General features: G+C 42.5%; 1 protein-coding gene across 1 annotated transcript in view; it reads left to right on the top strand.

The window, feature by feature from the left end:
* The window catches only part of prox1a (prospero homeobox 1a), a 54,748-nt gene that overhangs the window by 23,428 nt on the left and 12,728 nt on the right, over window positions 1-18,592 (top strand). Inside the window, exon 6 of the mRNA XM_049570306.1 lies at window positions 5,202-5,396. Coding sequence (XP_049426263.1) covers window positions 5,202-5,396 — 195 coding nt within the window. The remainder of the gene's footprint in view (window positions 1-5,201; window positions 5,397-18,592) is intronic.

Here is an 18,592-nt window from a genome sequence, read left to right as displayed (position 1 = left end):
CACCAAAACATGATTTGAAAAAGTTCCTACAACAGCTATTCTTCCAAGATCCACAGGAAACCTTCAGTGTTACAACTTGTAGATTTATGTTGATCATGCACATTCACACTGTCCTCTATAAAAATGTGCCGAGCTACAATGAATCTGGTTGAAGTGGGCAGATTCTTAAAGGATGTGTGTGTTTGCCCTTCCAACATGGCCTGGGGGGGGGGGGGGGGCTGACAACACCCACCATCAAGGGAAGGACAGGGGGGATTGAGGCACCCTGACACTTTCTCTGACACTCTCTCTTTCCCCCTTTTGGTTGTAAACAGAAAATGGCATTCCTCAAGCTCAGCATTTTGCCCCCCCTCCATTCTCTTTCTGTCTTTTGTCTCTTGCCTCTCTTGTTTTTTTGGATTGTGCTGATTGTGATGAGCTGGATGGGACAGTGGGATAGCTGGGTGTATGCATGTGTGTTTGTGTCTACATGTGAATTCACTCCTGAAATATCTGCCTTTTGAAAGATGATTATCAGGTTGAGAACCACACTTGACAGTTAGAGATTATACCTGCACCCAAAAAGGTGATACACTGCAGCTCTTACAGGATGCAACAGCTGTGGTTTGTTCTCTGATTTGCATGTCCGAAAGAGGAACCTTTACAAAGAATTACTTGTAAACTACAGATGGAAAGAGCACTTATACTGTTGTTATACTCTCTAAAGAGGAACGTAGTTCTGCCATCATCAGTTTGATACAGACAATTTTTGGGAGGTTGCTGTGGCAATTGAGTCCCTCAAACACAGAGTACAGCATCATTTCAACACAGACCTAAAAGACAATCAGACTAGGTGGTAGAGTTTCGAGGCAAAGTCCGTGCTGCAGGCAGTTTGTCCCTGTGGCTAACTGGGGTACTGCAAAAAAAGTACCACTGGCACTTTCAGCCACGGAGAGTAAAACCATGCCACACTGATTTGCTTTTCCATCGCAAGTTAAAATGCACTGAACTGTGCCAAGTCGCACCCGAGATGGACAATCTCGGAAGCCAGGCCAAAGCATGCCTGACTGCCTCCAGGCTGGCTGTGGTGATGTCAGATGAGCTTTGTTTTAATTATTAATAATGCAAATAAAGAAGCTGTCAGATGAGAGATGTATATTTCATAGGCATGGAAATCAAAAACTACCAGTAACTTAAAAGGTGAAATATTTTCGTGCATGTTAGTTGACATTGTGAATCAATCAACACCCCTTAGTTGTCAATATGACAACCTTGGCCATTTCTTTTGCTTTAATTGGCTTTCTTGACTTCAGTGACAAATGGATCTTCAAGTACTTAAAAAATGTATATGAATTTAAAACAGATTATACAAATATTTTATTTCCTCACTCTGAGAAAAAAAAGGGGCAGAGCCATGTTCTGGTGCACTCCAGCAGCACTACACCAATAGTATGCTTGAGCCATTGCAAGCAAGCTGGAGGAGATGTGTATCCAGCGTACATCCGTGCAGTGCTCCAGAACCTGGAAAAACAATTTTTATACATATGTCATCATAATCATGGCTACAAACTAATGTGGTGAATGGTTTGTTTATCATCAAGTACTTTAGTTGTTTTACTAAAACAGAAAATAAAGGAAATAATGCAAATAATAGCATTTGAGAAGCTAAAGCCAGTGAATTTGGGGCTATTTCTTTCTCATACATGACTTTTACAAATCTGTAGATTATCCAGTTCTTTCATGGTCAGGAGAGAGGCACTAATGTGCTGCAGAAACAACCCAGGAAGACAAATTACCTTCTTGGTGTACGTACAGTTCTCATAATACATCTGTGGACTTGATTCCTAGGGCTCTAGTTTCCCCGTGCAGCTCAGGGTGGCGAACCCCGCGCAGAGCTAGTTTCCAGCAGTGCAACCCGAGGCGCGCTCAGTTTGGTAGTTTGGCAGAGGTGCGCTGAGATGGGTGTGGCGGCGCAGCAGGGGGAGGTGTCGACAGATCCAGCTTGGCGCAGTGACAGTTTCGTGCCAAAAGGCTTTGCCGAAGTTCACATGATGAGTTCACATCCCTCTCAGCCAACCACAAACAGCCACAGCATCAGATAGGGAGTATATATTCAGCACACCATTGATTTACGATTGTGGTGACCTCCTCCCAGGCTACTTTTGCATCATCAGCCCGTGGAGGTCTGCTCGCAGTTCCGTATATTCGGACACTGCAAGCTTGGACCTCCCGGACCAAAACATTAGTTTCCTCCTGGGAGGAGTTTGGCCGTCTGACGCTGCTGCTCTCTTCTGCCATGGCAATTGAGTAAACTCTCATTACGCCTTCGCGCAGCGCATTTAAGGGCAAGGAAAGGAGCCCATTTGATTGGTGTTTTGCCCGGTCTGCGAAGCTAGAGGCCCTACAGTTTGATATACATTATGCACTGCACAATGTAGTGGAAATGTGGGAACTTTAACTTTCAACAGCACTGTGGGTAATGTGTGTTTAGGTTTCGGCACAAAAAACACTCAGTTGTGATAAGGAAAAGATTATGTTTTGGCTTAAAATTCCTGTGTTTGATGGTACAATCCCTGCTTGAAACGCAGCGAAAATACAACTGCTTTTCGTGGCACTGTCCCTGGTGGAATAACAGCGACGGGTTGCTAAAAAACATCCGCATTTGGTGACTAAAAAGCTGCTGGAAGATGCAGTGATGACTGGCTACAAAACAAAAAGTGGTGTGCAGCTTGGCAGCTGTCTCGCCTGAGTGTCACGCCATCCACCTGTCCCTCCACCTACTTGTTACAAAGTCAGCTCATATACATAAAATAAGAAGTACGCTACTTTAGAAATGTTGAAATGGTACATTTTAACCATATAAATGTAACTTATGTGTGCAGAAACGTACATTTTCTTCTGGCGACTGAGCAGTAGACTTGACTTATCTAATACAGGAAACTTTTATAATGTATAGAGTTATTTCTATAAAATCATGCGCTGGTTTTATTTTTGTTTGATTTGACGATTTGAAGAATTTGTGTAATATTCTATTTGCCTGTCAAAGGTTGTCGTGATGGTTTGTGATTTAAGATTAGACAGATGAAGTGTTTGGGTGTTGGTGGCTTACTGGGTAGAGCAGGCGCCCCATGTACAAGGCTGTTGCCGCAGCGGTCCGGGTTCGAATCCAGCCTGTGGCCCTTTGCTGCATGTCATCCCCCCCCCCCTTCACACTTGGCTGTCCTATCCATTAAAGACAAAATGCCCAAAAAAAAAAACTACAGATGAAGTGTTGAATGAGTAACTGTGTGTTTGTGTGTTAACTGCTGAGTTATCACGTTCATTTCGTGCTACTCTTTTGTGGGTCAACCCCCCCCCACACATACACACACACACACTTTCCCCTCCTGTCACTATGCTTTGTAAGACCAACTCCCTTTCCTTCTGTTCTCCACACACACACACACACACACACACACACACACACACACACACACACACACCAAGCCTCCCAATTATGCTCCATTATGTCACCCCCTCTGACCGCTCTTGAAAAAATATCTCTTTCCCTCTTCATCACCCTCTGCTCATCTCTGTCTCTGCATTCCTTTTTCCATGCTGCCTCCCTCCATTCATCGCTCCCTCTTTCTTCCCCCCATTTCTCCCTCTGTCACTCATCCCTTGTTCCTGTGAGACAATGTCTTGTAACAATACCGAGCTTAATCTCCGTATCAAAGCCGTTTTTCCCCTTCACCGAACACACACACAAACACACACATGCACTTTCACTGGGCTGTTTTTTCCCTCCATGTCTTTTTTTTTGTTATGAGAAAAGGATGAAAATGAAAAAGGGCACAGATATCACACACTGTGCTAATATTCTAGATGTTACATTATAAAATCCTACAAATGATGTGCTTAGAACCTGCAGTGATCACATGCTTATACAAATATATTTAATTTAGCTAAGTTTGGCATGCATAATTATTTTCTGAACTGATTTTCATCTATTTAGTTCTCTACGTTTGAGAAAGACCAATGACCCAATCAAATACAAAATATCTGGCAATTTAAAAGTGGGAATAAATGACAAAAATCAACCACAACACTTTATTAATGTAGTATTTAAAATTCTAATTTGTCAACAGCTCTTTTGCAGAGCAAATTACTTTTCTTTTGGGTAAAGTGCTGTTATTTTTGTAGGCTACTTGTGGTGTGATCCAACATTTTTACATCACTTGTTCCTGGAAAATGTTTAAACAAGTACGGTCGGGATCAAATTATTCTGAATATTTAAACAGTACATTTGGAACAAACAAGCTCTGTAAGTAGAAAAAAACTGTAAATGTCCAATTTTGGCAGACATTTTTTGCAGTGTACTGTGAAGGCCTGCAGGGCAGGAGCAGTGTTTGATGAGAGCTGTTTACTGTTGGTTTGACTCAAGAGCCCATGATGGCATAACAGTAAGACAATATTTGAGTCATTCTTGTTTGATTAGAAAGGTTTCTAGAGGCTGATTTCCTTTCTTTCATTTCTTTCCAATGAGGACCCTCAAGATGCAGTCAGAGTTTTAGCGGCTAATGAGGTGGATACATTTAAGTATTTTAGAGTTTTTAAATGTGTGGGTGTTAATTAAAGTTAATTGCAGGAATGGTTTTTGTTGCTCAGTATTTACACACATGCATTATGTATAAACAGGGACACGCACACAAGTAAATAACTATTTACTCCTGATTGAATTGCCCACTCACTCTTCTTCTTTCTTCTTCTTATTCACGCATTCACAGCCCAGTCGATTCAAGGTTTCTAACAAAAACACTGTGATCTTGTAACAAGAGCTTTAAGTGCATGAAATATATACTATGTAAATATGAGATGTTGTGCCATAATCCAAGGTACTATGCACTCAGACATAGGCCCAGTTCAAGTCAAATTTGATGACATACCACCATGCAAATAAGTGCAAGAACAAACATCAGGCTGTACTATTACAAATCTACAACACCACCAAACAGGGAACAACATTCAACACTCAGTTTACTCAAGTCCACCATGAAAGTTTATAAGATGTGCTTAAAATCAAATATTTAAACATACAAAACAGCTGCAGAAGTGTATGAATGATTTAACCATAAAATAAATCCTGGGATACATTTTTTCAATCTAATGAAATTTGATGTGGAATTTATTAATCTGATGAGAAGTAGCTAAGTTTTCTTTTCATTCTTTGACTTCTGCTACAGTTCAATCGCTGCATCACCTCCCAGCTGATCAAGTGGTTCAGCAACTTCAGGGAGTTCTACTACATCCAGATGGAGAAGTTCGCCCGGCAGGCCATCAACGAGGGTGTGACTGCCGCAGAGGAGCTGTCGGTGGGCCGTGATGCCGAGCTCTTCAGGGCACTCAACATGCACTACAACAAGGCCAATGACTTTGAGGTAAACTGAGCCACTGGGGGAAGGGGCCTTTCCGATGTGTGCAAAGGATGTGATGAGTTTTGAGTTTGGAGGCAGGCAACACAGAGCTCTTCAACTCATTGATGTAAAATTAACAATGGCAAGCATGCATCTGTGTGTGTGTGATTGTTAATGAGATCCGAGAGCAGATGTTGTTTGAAAGTGTTTGTTCTATTATTGAAAACCCTCTTAAAGCCATTTTGTAATTGATACATTCAAAGTGACAAAATCTCTGACTCCAGGGTTTAACTTTAACTGAAGGAGTATATACTTATAAATTATAGGAGTGAGAGTTACCAGAGGCCCTACGATACGATATTATCACGATACTTTATTCATAATGTAAAGAAAATGAAGGCTTGATTTCCAACACAGAGGATGTGTGTCACTTACTGCGCAACCAAAAAAGGGAAAAGGATAGTGCTTTTGTTTTCCCTGGTAGCTATCGGTAGCTATCCCCAGCTGCCAAAGAATATTAATGTATGTTCTTTGCAGTTACTATCCTCGTTAGCAAATGGTTAAAAAAAACAAAGTAACTTTGGTAGTTGCTTGGCTCTAAGTAAATGGAAAGTGATCTGGTTATCCTTGCAACAGTGGCGTTCACAATAATACCACTTGGAAACAGGAGGGGGGTTAAGTTGAAAAGTTGTCCATTTCCACTTAAAAACTGAATTCAGCACAACTCACACACATACCCACACTAACGTCCTCTACCAAGTCAGCTGTTCAGAGCGCAACAGTCACCTCACGATTCTGCTGAGGTGTGGATGTCGCAGTATGTGTGTGTGTGTGTGTGTGTGTGTGTGTGTGTGTGTGTGTGTTTGTGTGTGTGTGTTCGATGAGGCGAAAGAGGACGCCGCTCGAGGCGCGGGTGTCCTTGTCAAAGCGATTTGCAGAAGTCACATTCCCTCCCTCACTTTTTCTCTCCCAATATTGGTCTAAGGGGACCAGAGGGCCCTTAAACTATTCAACGTAACATCAGCAGCATTTAGATGTCCATTAGCACACACACCTCACCGCTGACACACACACTTTTTGTGCTTAAGGAGAGAAATGTTGAAGCTTAGTTGGAGCTTAAATGCAGACGCAGATTTTAAGGTATCTGAGTATTCTGTTTTGGAGGAATGAGCAGCAAATGCTTTGCATGCTTTGCATAACAAGAGTCAGGTAGCTTTTCACAGGTGTGTATGTAAAAAGCCTGTAAAGGAAACAGACACACACATGCAAATCATCTCAGTGCGTGTTTATTTTGTCCGTCAGTGGGGTTATATTTAGGGAGTATGGGGTAAGGTTCATACTGGGGTCAGGAGTTCTAACCATGACTGTGGCTCTGCATGTTTTAGCAGTTCAGGCACATACATACTTTAAATAAGTGCCAGAAGTTTTTTAATTGATTTCCCATCCCTCTGGCATCCATTAGTTTCAGGCCATTTCAATGCAATATGAAAATGAACTTGATGACACTTGAAACCAGAGGATGAGATAGGCAAACTATCACAGTGAACATTTATTTGCGTGCATTTTTTGATCATATTTAGAATATTATAGTCACAGTTTCAGGTTTCATTCAGGTCTTTATGATTCCAAAACTTTGTCCTGGTTTCAAATCAGGAAAACCACAGCGTTCATGAATAAAGAAAAGGAACAATAGAAAGACACTCAGTAAGGAGAGGTGACCGAAAAGACGATGGCGAAGGATTTTATGTCAAAGCAAAAAGCAAAAGGGACTGTTTGGCAAGTTTTAACTCCGATGCCAGTAGGGAGCCTGATGACTTTAATGAGGGGAAAGGAGTTGGTTATATTGCTAAGAAGTTGGCGGTTCGCAGCGTGTTGCCAGCAATTCTTCATCTTACAGCCCACTGTGACTCCTTCTTGCTAAATTGTTTGCTGCAATATTTCAAACTGATCCACTGTCAACAAATGGTGAAAATGACCACTATTTTGTTTTGTTGATGCAATTTTGATGAGCAAATCTGAAGGACACATTGCATTTTCTGCGACTACCTCATAATAAAAGTTGTATGCTTTTTATGTGAAGCTGCAGCGGTAAAATCTTCGGTTTGCATTAGCAATAACTTATTACAGCGCCCTACAGATATTGAGTGTCATTAACAAATATTTTTTCTTGTATAAATCCAGTGTAATCTGTAACACCGTTGTTGTCACCGTTGTTATTAACCAGTGGGGAAAATTCCTCACGTGGCATCCCTAGACCTGACTCCTCAAGACTTTTACCTTCAAGTCTTTGTGTGTCTCCAAAGATGAAACTAAAATCCATATAAAGATAAAGATTTGTGAGTAAAGGGCTAATCTACAGCCTTGTAACATAATCATAAGCGGTGGATGATGCTGATAAGAACTTCAGTATAAGAACGTGAGCCTCCTTTGTGCAATAAAGTGATGGTGTGTTTGCAAAGGTAGGTATAAATTTTCTTCCCGTACTTTGTCCCCTTTCCTGCTTGCCTCCTTCTCTCCTTTCACCTCCCTCCTTCCAACCCTCCATCCTTTTGTCTGACCGCCCTGAGGGAACATTACTGGCTAGGGACCCTCTCGCTCTCCCCTTCTCTTTTCCTTCCTCTTCCTCTCTCTCCCCCTCTGTCAAACTCAGAGGCGTGAAACTGGAACCACGGCCGATTCAGCAAGTCTCCCGACATACACACACACACACAGAAGTCTTCTCCTTTTGCCAAATTTAGCATCATCAGTGTTCCACCTTGGTTTGTCCCCCATCACAGCCACCTCAACTCCTCCCCTCCTTCCTCCTCTTTTTGCTCTCTCCTTGCTCCCTCTCCTTCCTCCCACCCTTCCTGCTGAATCTGTCCTCTGTCGATATGTTCTCTTCGTCATCACCTCTCCTTATCCTCTTCCTCTCTTATCCCTCTTTCATTAAGCTTTTGTCCTCTCCTCCCTCTCTGTCCCCTGCTTTCCTTCTCTCCTTTTGTCCTCTTCTTCCTTTCTTACCTTTTCTCCTTCATCCCATCTTTAAAGAGATAGATCAAATTTTCTGGGTTGTATAAGGTACTTATCTATAATCGATGTATTACCTACGGTACTTAGGTCAGCATGCCCTAAGTTTGGAGAAGCAGACTCGAATAACAAAGCAATGTACTGCTGTGGAAGGGGGGACCAGGAATACATATTTTTGCCACCTAGAAAATTGCATGTGAGCTGAATTTGTAATATTTTAACAGCTTTGCCTTGCCATCAGGCCCTCCTTTCCTTTGGCACTACATTTTCCCCACCGTAGGACTTCGGGTAAGTGCAACTGTGCCGCTGATTAAGAAAGTTGTGTTGTAACCAAGTCCCACTCGTGGTAGCAGTAGCTTTCTGGGTCAGTTGGCATGGGGTTTTACAGTTTACACAGGGGCGGACACACATTTAATACCATTAAATTGGGTATTACCATTATTACCATGAGCCCTTTGGTGAGCATGGGCCATCCGGGCAAGGTTAATGTCAAACACTGTTACAACTGCACTACTATTGTAGGTAGCGTCTGGTCTTTCTTGTCATCTAATTTCCACAGAAGTTTCCCCCTCTTCATCCATCAGTCTGTTCAGTCTCCCTCTGCAAAAGGTTTTCTTCTGTGTACTCTATTTTATAAAAGTATCCTCTTGTCACTACAGTGAACAGCATTCCATTACCATCATAATCACTCATCTTTATTTTCTTGTTTCTGTCATGAACCACCACAATAAGTGTGACCACAGCCCAGTTTTGCTTATGCGCAGGGAAACAGAAGTTCTGCAGTTGAGAAAATGTACTGTAGTGCCAAAGGAAAGGGCTATCTGACAGCAGGGGTAAAGCCGTGAAGATTTTCTATACATAGCGTCCACTTAAACTGATTTTTAAGGTAGCTAAAATAGGTTTTGGTGCTGCCATCATCCACAGCAGTACATCACTTAGCTTCGGTAACGGTACTCCTAGCTGCTTCTCCAAACTTAGAGCGTGTGGACTGCCTTCAACTGTAGGTAAGACAGTAACTATGGATAAGTACCTCATACAACCCCCCTTCAAAAAATCCTAACTATCCCTTTAACTCCTCCTGACTCATGTTCTTCTTTCCTCTCCCCTCTGGTGAAACTCTTTTGTCATTTTTTCCACTCTTCATCTACAGTCTCATCATCTTCTCATCTTTATGCCCCAACAGCTTTTATTCCTTCCATAAAAATCTGCTCTTTGTCAAATTACCTGCCAAAAGACGGCCTTGCAAGGTTAAATAATTTGCATTTTTTATTTTTTCTCTGGTTAAAAAAAGAACTTAATCTTTGTCAACACTGTCTACACAGTGAAATAAGAAAGTGTTCTTTGGTTTGATGGGCTGAAAAAAGCTTGTGTCATTAGTCAACGTACACGGCCAGCATTTTAAATAGTCATTGTAGATTATTGCTGTGGAAAGGTGAGTGTAATTTGTTGAGAGTTTGTGTGTGTGTGTGTGTGTGTGTGTGTGTGTGTGTGCGTGCGTGCGTGTTGTCTTCCAAAGTTGGCGTAAACAGGCCCCAGTAATTATAGCAGCTTCATTAATTACCTCCTCCTCCCCTCTCCAGCCACATTCTTTCAACTCTTCTTTTTTTTGTTTACCTCTCCCTCTCTCCATCCTTACTGTCTCCTTTCTCCTCCTTCCCCTCCTCTCCCTCGTCTCTGAAACAATTTCATCCTAATTGCAGCTCTGCCCACAAACTAATGAGGAAGGCAAAGAAAGGAAGGAGGCTGGAGAATGGGAAAGGAAATGGGGAATAGTCTCATCTTCAAAAAAACAGGGAAAACAAAAAGAGACAGAAAGAGATTTTCTTTGCCAGGACACTCGGGGAAAGGTGTCAGCTTCTACCTTCTGCCAAGAGGAAGAGAAACGTTTCCTCTTTTTCTTTTCTTTTTTTTTTATATTGAGAACAGATTGACGAGTCTGCCAGCAGCATTGGGCATGGCACTCTTAACTTGTGTGTGTGTTAAAGTTTTTGGTGCGATATTTGAAGTACACCTACAGTACACTGGTGACTTAGACAGAGCACATGCACACTCTGCAGAACTCCCACACACTCTACTGAAACACACACACAGACTAAATGTGAAGTGGAAGAATAGAGGCTGAGGGCGTAGAAAGGGATGAAGTTGTCATATTTTGGTGTGTGTGTGTGTGTGTGTGTGTGTGTGTCAGCTGAAGAGGGACAATGAGACATTTTTATGAAGCCTTCTAGAGGACGTTCTCATCTTTCCAGTTCAAGGATCCTCGCTGGCTCTGTCAGCACCAAATGACGGCACAGCTGCGCCTCACACACACGTATGTTCACACACATACACACAGACGCTCATTTGTGTTCGTCTGAAAGAGCTGAGATACCTTCCCTTGAAGGGTGGGTGTGGCTGCTACCAAAATCTGTCCTTTGACTTTGAAAATACACAGACACACACACACACACACACACACACACACACACACCTGGAGGCCACAGAGTGGTCACACACTCACATTTCAGGGCTATCTGGTTTCATAAGCTGTGCACTTTATGAAAGGCTCAACTTCTCATGTCTTTCTCCGCCGTTTTAGAATCTTTGTCATCCTTTGTCTCTCCTTATTCATCTATTCACTCATCTTTTTCGCTTCCTCTTCATGCGAGTCCATTGAAAAAGGAAAAAGGGGCCGAGCTCAATTCTCAGTAATCAATTCTCAAAGTGGGCTTTCTGTCAGATTCTCGCTTCTCACAGAAAGTGCTCAGCAGCTTTAAAGAAATGATTGGTGCATAAGTTTGTGATTATTTTTTGCATTATGCACAGTGTTGATAGGCTGTAATTATAATTGTGTTACTGATGCATCCACACCTACCAAAAAATTGAGGGGGACCTATAATGTTCATTTTTAGGTTCATACTTTTCGGGGTTTCTTTGAATATGACCCTCAACGTCAGATAACAACACATCATTAGCAGCAGTATATGGCACACTGGGCGGTGAGATTTTTTAATACTCCGGGCAACTGTCCTTTTATAAAGAGCGAGAAAGTCCACATAGGGTGGGTGGGAGAGCAGGTAGATGGGTCAAACAAACTGGACTTTCATCCGGGAGCCAGCTGTTTGTGTCCCGTGTGAAACCAAAAGTCAGTCAGGTTTTTTTTTTTTTTTTTTTTTAATTATTTTTTGGGCTTTTGCCTTTAATAGGAGACAGGAGAGAGTGAAATGGGGGCGTGAGAGAGAGTGGGGGGATGACATGCAGCAAATGGTTGCGAGCCGGAGTCGAACCCGTGACCGCTGCAGCGAGGCAACACCTGTGTATATGGGGCACCGGCACAACCACTACGCTACGGATGCCCCAGTCAGGTTATTTTATTAAAAATGTAGTATGCTAGTATAAATATAAATAACACGCCATCCCTGGGCATCCAAAATTGTCACTGGAGGGGTACCTAGCATGTCATATTTTGATGTGTAAGGCTACTGACCAAGCTTTGGTTCTTGCCAAGTTGGGAGTGAGCATGTGTGTTCCATTCTTTAGGCCCCTCTCCCAAAAATGCCCAGTTTGCTGTGATTGGTCAGCGTTTCTGGGTCATTGCAGCTGGGGGAGTAATGTAAAAGAGTTTAGTGCCACTTTGTAGCATAACATTAGCAACCAAGATTGCATTTCCCTGTTATTAGTATGTAGCTACATGTAGCAGTGTCAGTAGTGTGCCTGCAGCCGATGACCATATCAAGAAATATGTCAAAAGTGAAAGCAAAGGTAGAGCAAACCATTGAAAACAGAGTATTCACAAATGTCTGCAGCCTGAAGTGTTTGCTCATAGGGATTACTTTTACATTTGTTTCACCATATTTTGAAACTTTGGCCATGTTTGATATTAACATACAACATTGTACCATTATATATTATGACCAACAAATAAGGAAAAACATAAAGGTGCCCTTTAAAATATGTCTGTCTCAATCCAGTAGCCTTAAGTTTGTAACTTTTTTGCTCCTCATGTCTCATCCGTCTTTCTGTTGTCCTCACCTTTTTATGTCTTCTATTTGTAACCTACCCAGAAGGCACCCACCCACACACACACACACACACACACACACACACACACACACCGCACACACATTTCAAAGACTACACCTGTCCTCTCCTCCCTCTTTCTCCAACTCTGATCTCTCCCTCATTCTGAGCGTAGAGCTTTGGGCAATTACATCTTACACACCAGGGTTCATGTGATGTTGTTTTTTGAAGTCCTTCACTACAAGAGACACCAGATTTTAATATCTTTAATTTGACTATTTCCATGCCAAGTATTTAATGTTCCCTCCTGAAATATTTAAAAAAAAAAAAAAAAAAAAAAAAAACATCATGGGGCATCAAAATTCTCTCTTCAAAATTGAAGTACAAAAACAAAATCAAGTGTCTCAATGGGATCAGTTCAGATTAAGGGATTCCCATAAACAACCGCTGCAGAACTAATGACTTCTTCTATTATTATGCAGTAACAGAAACTGCTTAATATCTACTGGACCAGAGTTAGATGCAACCTTGTCTCCTACAAGATATGTATACAGTATGCGCTGCTGATTTGAGTTGCCAAATACATTTCTGAGTAGGTCAGGATGGGTGGGTGGGCATATATTGTAGATCTGAAGGTTTTGACACTGGAGACTGAGATTTGCATCCTGCAACATACTATTAGCTGTAGGCTACAAAACACTTGATTAAGATTAAGAAAAGGTCTGAGTTTTGCTGAGATATTAATTCTTAGTTGGCACTTTTTTAATATTTAACTAAAATGTTGATGTATCATTAACCTTAACCTAGAGCTCTGAACCATAAAAAGTTATTTGTGCTTGAGTTGCCAAGAGGAGAAACTGCAGGTAAAGATATAAAAAAGCAGATACAGTCGGTACAAACGTTTCCTCGTTATGCTATGAAAAAAAAAATGTATTCTTGGTGTCACGCACTTCCTAAAGAACTATTTGCTAATGCAAATTAGTGCATATGAACATAAATTTTTAGAAGGTTGAGTGCACACACATATAAGCCCATAATCTATGTGAACACACAGTCTTTGTTGCCATCACTCAATGTCATTAAGCAAGTATGAGCGCTAAGTAACTAAGTCTTCCTTACTGTCTCTGTCTCTCTGTTGCTGCTTGACAGAGAGCAGTATGGTACAGACAATGCCACCTGCCAGTTTCTGTCACTATAATTATAGCTATCTGCTTGCAATGTGTGCGTGCGTGCATGCGTGCATGTGTGTGTGTGTGTGTGTAAGAGAGAGAGAGAGAATGTGTGCGTGTGTCTTAGTATTCCAGTTGAGAAGAAGAAGGCATCATCTTTGTCACTGAGCCTGATTGGAGTCACGAGGGGGCGGTGCATGTGTGTGCGTGCATGTATGCCTGTGTTTGGTCTTCCTGTATGTGTGTGTGTGTGTGTGTGTGTGTGTGTGTGTGTGTGTGTGTTTGTGTGTGTGTGTGTGTGTGTGCGTGTGTGTGTGTTGCGCATGCAGTGATTCCCTTCCCCTGCCCCAGCTGTCTCCTTAGCTTTAACAATAGGCCTGGTAACAAAGACGTGGCCTTCAGCCTCCGTCATGTGATACTAGTGGTCTGCAGCCTCTCAGTCAGATGACCCGGGCTATTGTCCTCTATGGGTGACACACACTTGCACACACACAAGGAAGCACAGAACACATACACACCAATCCAAGGAAGCACAGCACGTGTATGAACAGACACACACACACTGCAGCGTGTAGGGATACACACTTTAACGGTTGCACACAAAAAGGAGAAAGACACACTCATGAGATAGCGAGGAAAGACGCAATCTCAGGACGCAGACCCTTCCTCTCGGTCACATGCAGTCTGAACAAAGAGAAACTTTATTGCCATTGTCCTGGTGACAGTGAGATCAGTGACTGATTGACAAAAGAGCAGCAGAGAAAGGAAACATATTGCTGATGTCCTGGAGGAACCCCCAGTCTCGACTTTTACCTTTAATTTCACACTTAAAACTGAAGCTGGCAAAGGATGTGTGATCCTGAGGCCATGAGAGAGAGCTGGAGATGAGAAGGAAGGATTATTATTTCTCTAAAATGTATGTTTTCTTTTTAACTTCATGTTTATCCTGCAAAAGTGATACATATCCTGCCTGGTGCAAATATGGGTGACTGTGTCAAAGAGCACTTTACAGCAGGTTATTGTCTGTGCTATTTATGTGCAGCGGGAACATCAGGAAACAAAGGTAAATTACCCATGGCTGGAGAAATGACACAAAATGAAATGAGCCCGCCTTTCCCTGAGCAACAAGAGTCAAAGCAGTGTTGAGCAAGGCACTGAATCCCCAACCAGGGCTGTTTTTAACTGTTTTAGGGCAAGTCAAAGTCAAGTCTCAGGTGTCAAATGCCTGAGGGCAAACCCAACTCGTAAGTCGCTATGCAAGTCCTGCACGTTTCTGAATGATGACAAAATGCACCATTTTAACTTTTCTTTTCAAAGCTGTGTTAATATTTTTTCAAAGCTTTTCCTTGGCCTTGCAATTAAATATTCAAGGTGGGCGACCATGCAAGGCCTGCCTGTCATCTTTTCTGGATTTTACCAGGTCAAAACCCAAGACTTGAATACTTTAAAAAAGTTTTCAAGTCCTCATTTTTCTTACTTCAGTCTACAACTGCATGAAAAGGCTACACCATTTATAATATCTCCCGTTTTAAAAGACTGACACACTAATATTATCTTAGAGGAGGACTGTTAGAGACAGTCTGTGTGTGTGTGTGTGTGTGTGTGTGCGTGTGCGTGTGCGTGTGTATGTGTGTCGCAGCAGGACAGAAAGAGAAAAACACACATGCATGCAGGAGGGGTGTATGTACTGTAACTGGAGTTTCAAACCAAAACAACAATGTTTTGGACACAAATTAAGGAGTGTCCTTTTAATGTATTAATCAGTGTTAGCGTGTAGCTGGATCTATCCCCAGATAAATAAAGATTTAATTAGGGAAAAAAAAGTGCTGATAGAGATGGAAAAATCAACATAAGGTGTACAGCCCCCTGGAGCTAGCAGAGCCAGTGCCTCAGCATATATTCTATTAGAGTCACTCCCACGATCTATGTACGAAAACAGAAAGAAAAACTAAAATTACTTAAAGGGTTACTTCTGTATTTTTCAACCTGGATCCTATTTCTCATATTTTTGTGTCATGGTGACTAATGGGAGCAACATTTATTGAAGGTGGTCCAGTTTTGAGTGAGAGCACCGTAGCTGGCAGTGGCGAAACAGGCTGCAATGTAACCACTGGGCATTTGTGCACTGTCAATTTATGTCCATTAAAAGTGTTTGTTTTTGCCAACAACAGGCTCAGATTATTATTCTAAGTGTCTGACAACAGCATGGATAGGATCCCCACCAGGGCTCGACAGCGTGAGCGTTGCACTCGCATTTGCGACTAAAAATAGGTGTGTGCGAACTGTAAAAAAAGGGGGCACATGTGCGCATAAAAAAATCAGCCGAAGCAGCCTATATTTTTGTCAATAAAAAAAAATATAATAATCTAACCGCAAACGTTGGAGGAACTCCAGCTGCCTTCCCTCTTCCCTCTTCCCCGTGTGACACGGGTAAGAACCACACCGCTCCGCGAATAGCCTCAAAGCGCAGAGAAGTGAAGCCAGTTTCCTTTCGGCGCCCATTTTAACCTATTGTGTCATCCACACCGGCAGCGCTGCGCAGCTCCGCCGCCGGCCCTGTGGTGATCATTTCGGCGTCTGGTCTATTTTCTGCACGAGCCGCGAGCGAATGTGTCAAGCTGGGTAGTTACCCATGATGGAAAAACAGCCCCAAATGTGACACAGACAACAGCTGGGAGCAGAACCGCTTGTCGACCAGCGTGGAGAAATGCGCGTCTGATGTGAATGGAAGTGCTCTGGCTCACGGGAGAATTTCGGTGTGCTGCGCTTCGCAGGCAGGGCTGGCCCTGGCGTTATGGGCGGTTTTCCAAGCCACTGTCGGCACAGTGAATATAATTCCCACTCTAGACAGGGTGGAAATAAGTCAAAGTGTGGAGGAGACGGACCGGGAAAAGCGGCAGACCTCCGGGAAGGCCTGCTCCATTCTCCCCGCAGTTAGGGACCGTTCTCCACGGTACCGCTGCTGGGCAGGGTGGAAATAAGTCCTGCAGAGTTTCAGAGGACCTGGAGAATGTTTTAGGATAGTAATAACATCAGTGTTTCCGCTACATTCATTTAAATTATTGCCGCTGCTGCTCCTTCAAAACATTTTTGCAATGCACCACTACTCTGAGACATCTGTGCACTTGCACAGCGCAGCAGCCAGTATAGTGAGGAGAGCAGCGGTGAGGGGAGTGGGGAGTGGGGGAAGGCTCCTATGTAGGGATGCACCGAATATATTCGGCCGAATATTGCAAAAAAACACACATTCGGTATTCGGTGGAATAAGTGAAAAGCAAGGCCGAATAATAGCGGCGTGTTTTGATAACGCAATCAAACAGCGTGCGGTGACGGACAGAGTAAAATGTCAGCAGTGTGGCGATAAACAGTAACGGCGAATCCCGCCGGTTGTGGGTTGAACGGGGGTCACAGACATGGACAGGAATACATATTCCTGTCAAATACGAAGGCGCATTATAACGGCTTGCCGGTGAAGAAGTCCGGCTCCAGGTGAATAACTTGTTGTCATGACTGCCCAAAAGTACCTGAACAGCTGAGCCATGGCGGCATGTGGCGTATCAGAGGAGAAACTTTAGGGACCGTTCGTTACTTATGAAGGGACTTGTCAGGGGAGGAGGGTGGCTGGTTGATTTTTATTTTATTTATTTATTTTATTTTGATCCCCCCTATGTTAATCACTGATTGATGCTGTTTTTGAAGTATGAGTAAGTCAATAAGTAATTTATTCCATTAAAATATCATTGATGTATTATAGAAAAGTGATTTATCTTTTTATAAATGACAAAAGACACATCTGCCTCAGAACCATGATACTTTCACTGGTATTGTACCATGGGTCCCAGTTGAGGGATGTCTCTCACCCCTGAAGTTCTTTGTGCGCTCCTTACTTTTTCAACTTAGGAGCACATGTGCTCCTTGGGAAAAAAGTTAGCGTCAAGCCCTGATCCCCACAGAGACAGACCTTTCTGTTAAGGAGTAAGATCCTTTTTGTTTAGCTAGAAACAGCCCCGAAATCAAACCCACCAAACTCCACTTAAATAAACAGCAATTTTAGCATGTTTAGATCCAGCATACTTTCACATCTAACTGGGTGAATTAATGGTTTATTTCAATCAAACCAGAATTGGTGATTGTTGGAACAGTGGGAAGACAAACCAAGATGTTTTTGTGAATTTCATTTTGTTTCTGTCAACTTTGAATGAAGCGTGTTTTAGCATGGCAAAATTGCTGTTTTTTTAATGGAGTCTGGTGAGTTTGGCTACTGTGATTCAGAGCTGTGTCTGGCTAAACACAAACAACCCCATTCTTTAACAAAAGGTCTGTCTCTGTAGGGATCCTTTCCATAATGTTGTCAGACGCTTAGAATAACAATCTGAGCCTGTCAGTGGCAAAAGCAAACACTTTTAGTGGACGTATAGTGACAATGTACAAATGCCGTGAGTGGTTACATTGCAGCCTGTTTCACTGCTGGCGGCTGCAGCAATTTTGCTTAACACTTGACCAATTTAAAAAAAACTGTTGTTCCCATTAGTCACTTAGACACAAAAACATGAGAAAATAGGGTCCAGGTTGAAAAACGACTTACCTTACCCTTTAAAATGTCAAAGTATGAATTTCCCATGATTAGTACTTTTAAAGTAAAAGGGATAAAAAGAAAAAGACGAAGAGGAGGAAGAGTGAAAGGACTCTCCACTCTGGATGTGTGTTTTGTGTGTGTGTGTGTGTGTGTGTGTGTGTGTGTGTGTGTGTGTGTGTGTGTGTGACAAAAGCCAGACCTGATAGCAGTGAAAGAGAGGCAGAGTGAGAGAGATGAGGAGGAAAAAGGAAGCAGATGCTTGTGTGTTGGCACAAAAATGATATGTCCACTCAGTCACACACACTCTCACACAAACACACACACACACACTCACAGGCACAGAGAGCAATTGCTCAGTCCACAGAAGAAGCAGCACATTAAAGAGTTCCAGTATTGTCTCGACGATAGAAAAATATTACTGACCAACTGCAAAGTGGACCTCAAGGCCACAGAGCGATTGCATGGCA

This window comes from Epinephelus fuscoguttatus, linkage group LG24 (genome assembly GCF_011397635.1).
Source record: "Epinephelus fuscoguttatus linkage group LG24, E.fuscoguttatus.final_Chr_v1".
NCBI lineage: Eukaryota > Metazoa > Chordata > Actinopteri > Perciformes > Serranidae > Epinephelus > Epinephelus fuscoguttatus.
This window is presented reverse-complemented; position numbering and strand designations above follow the sequence as displayed.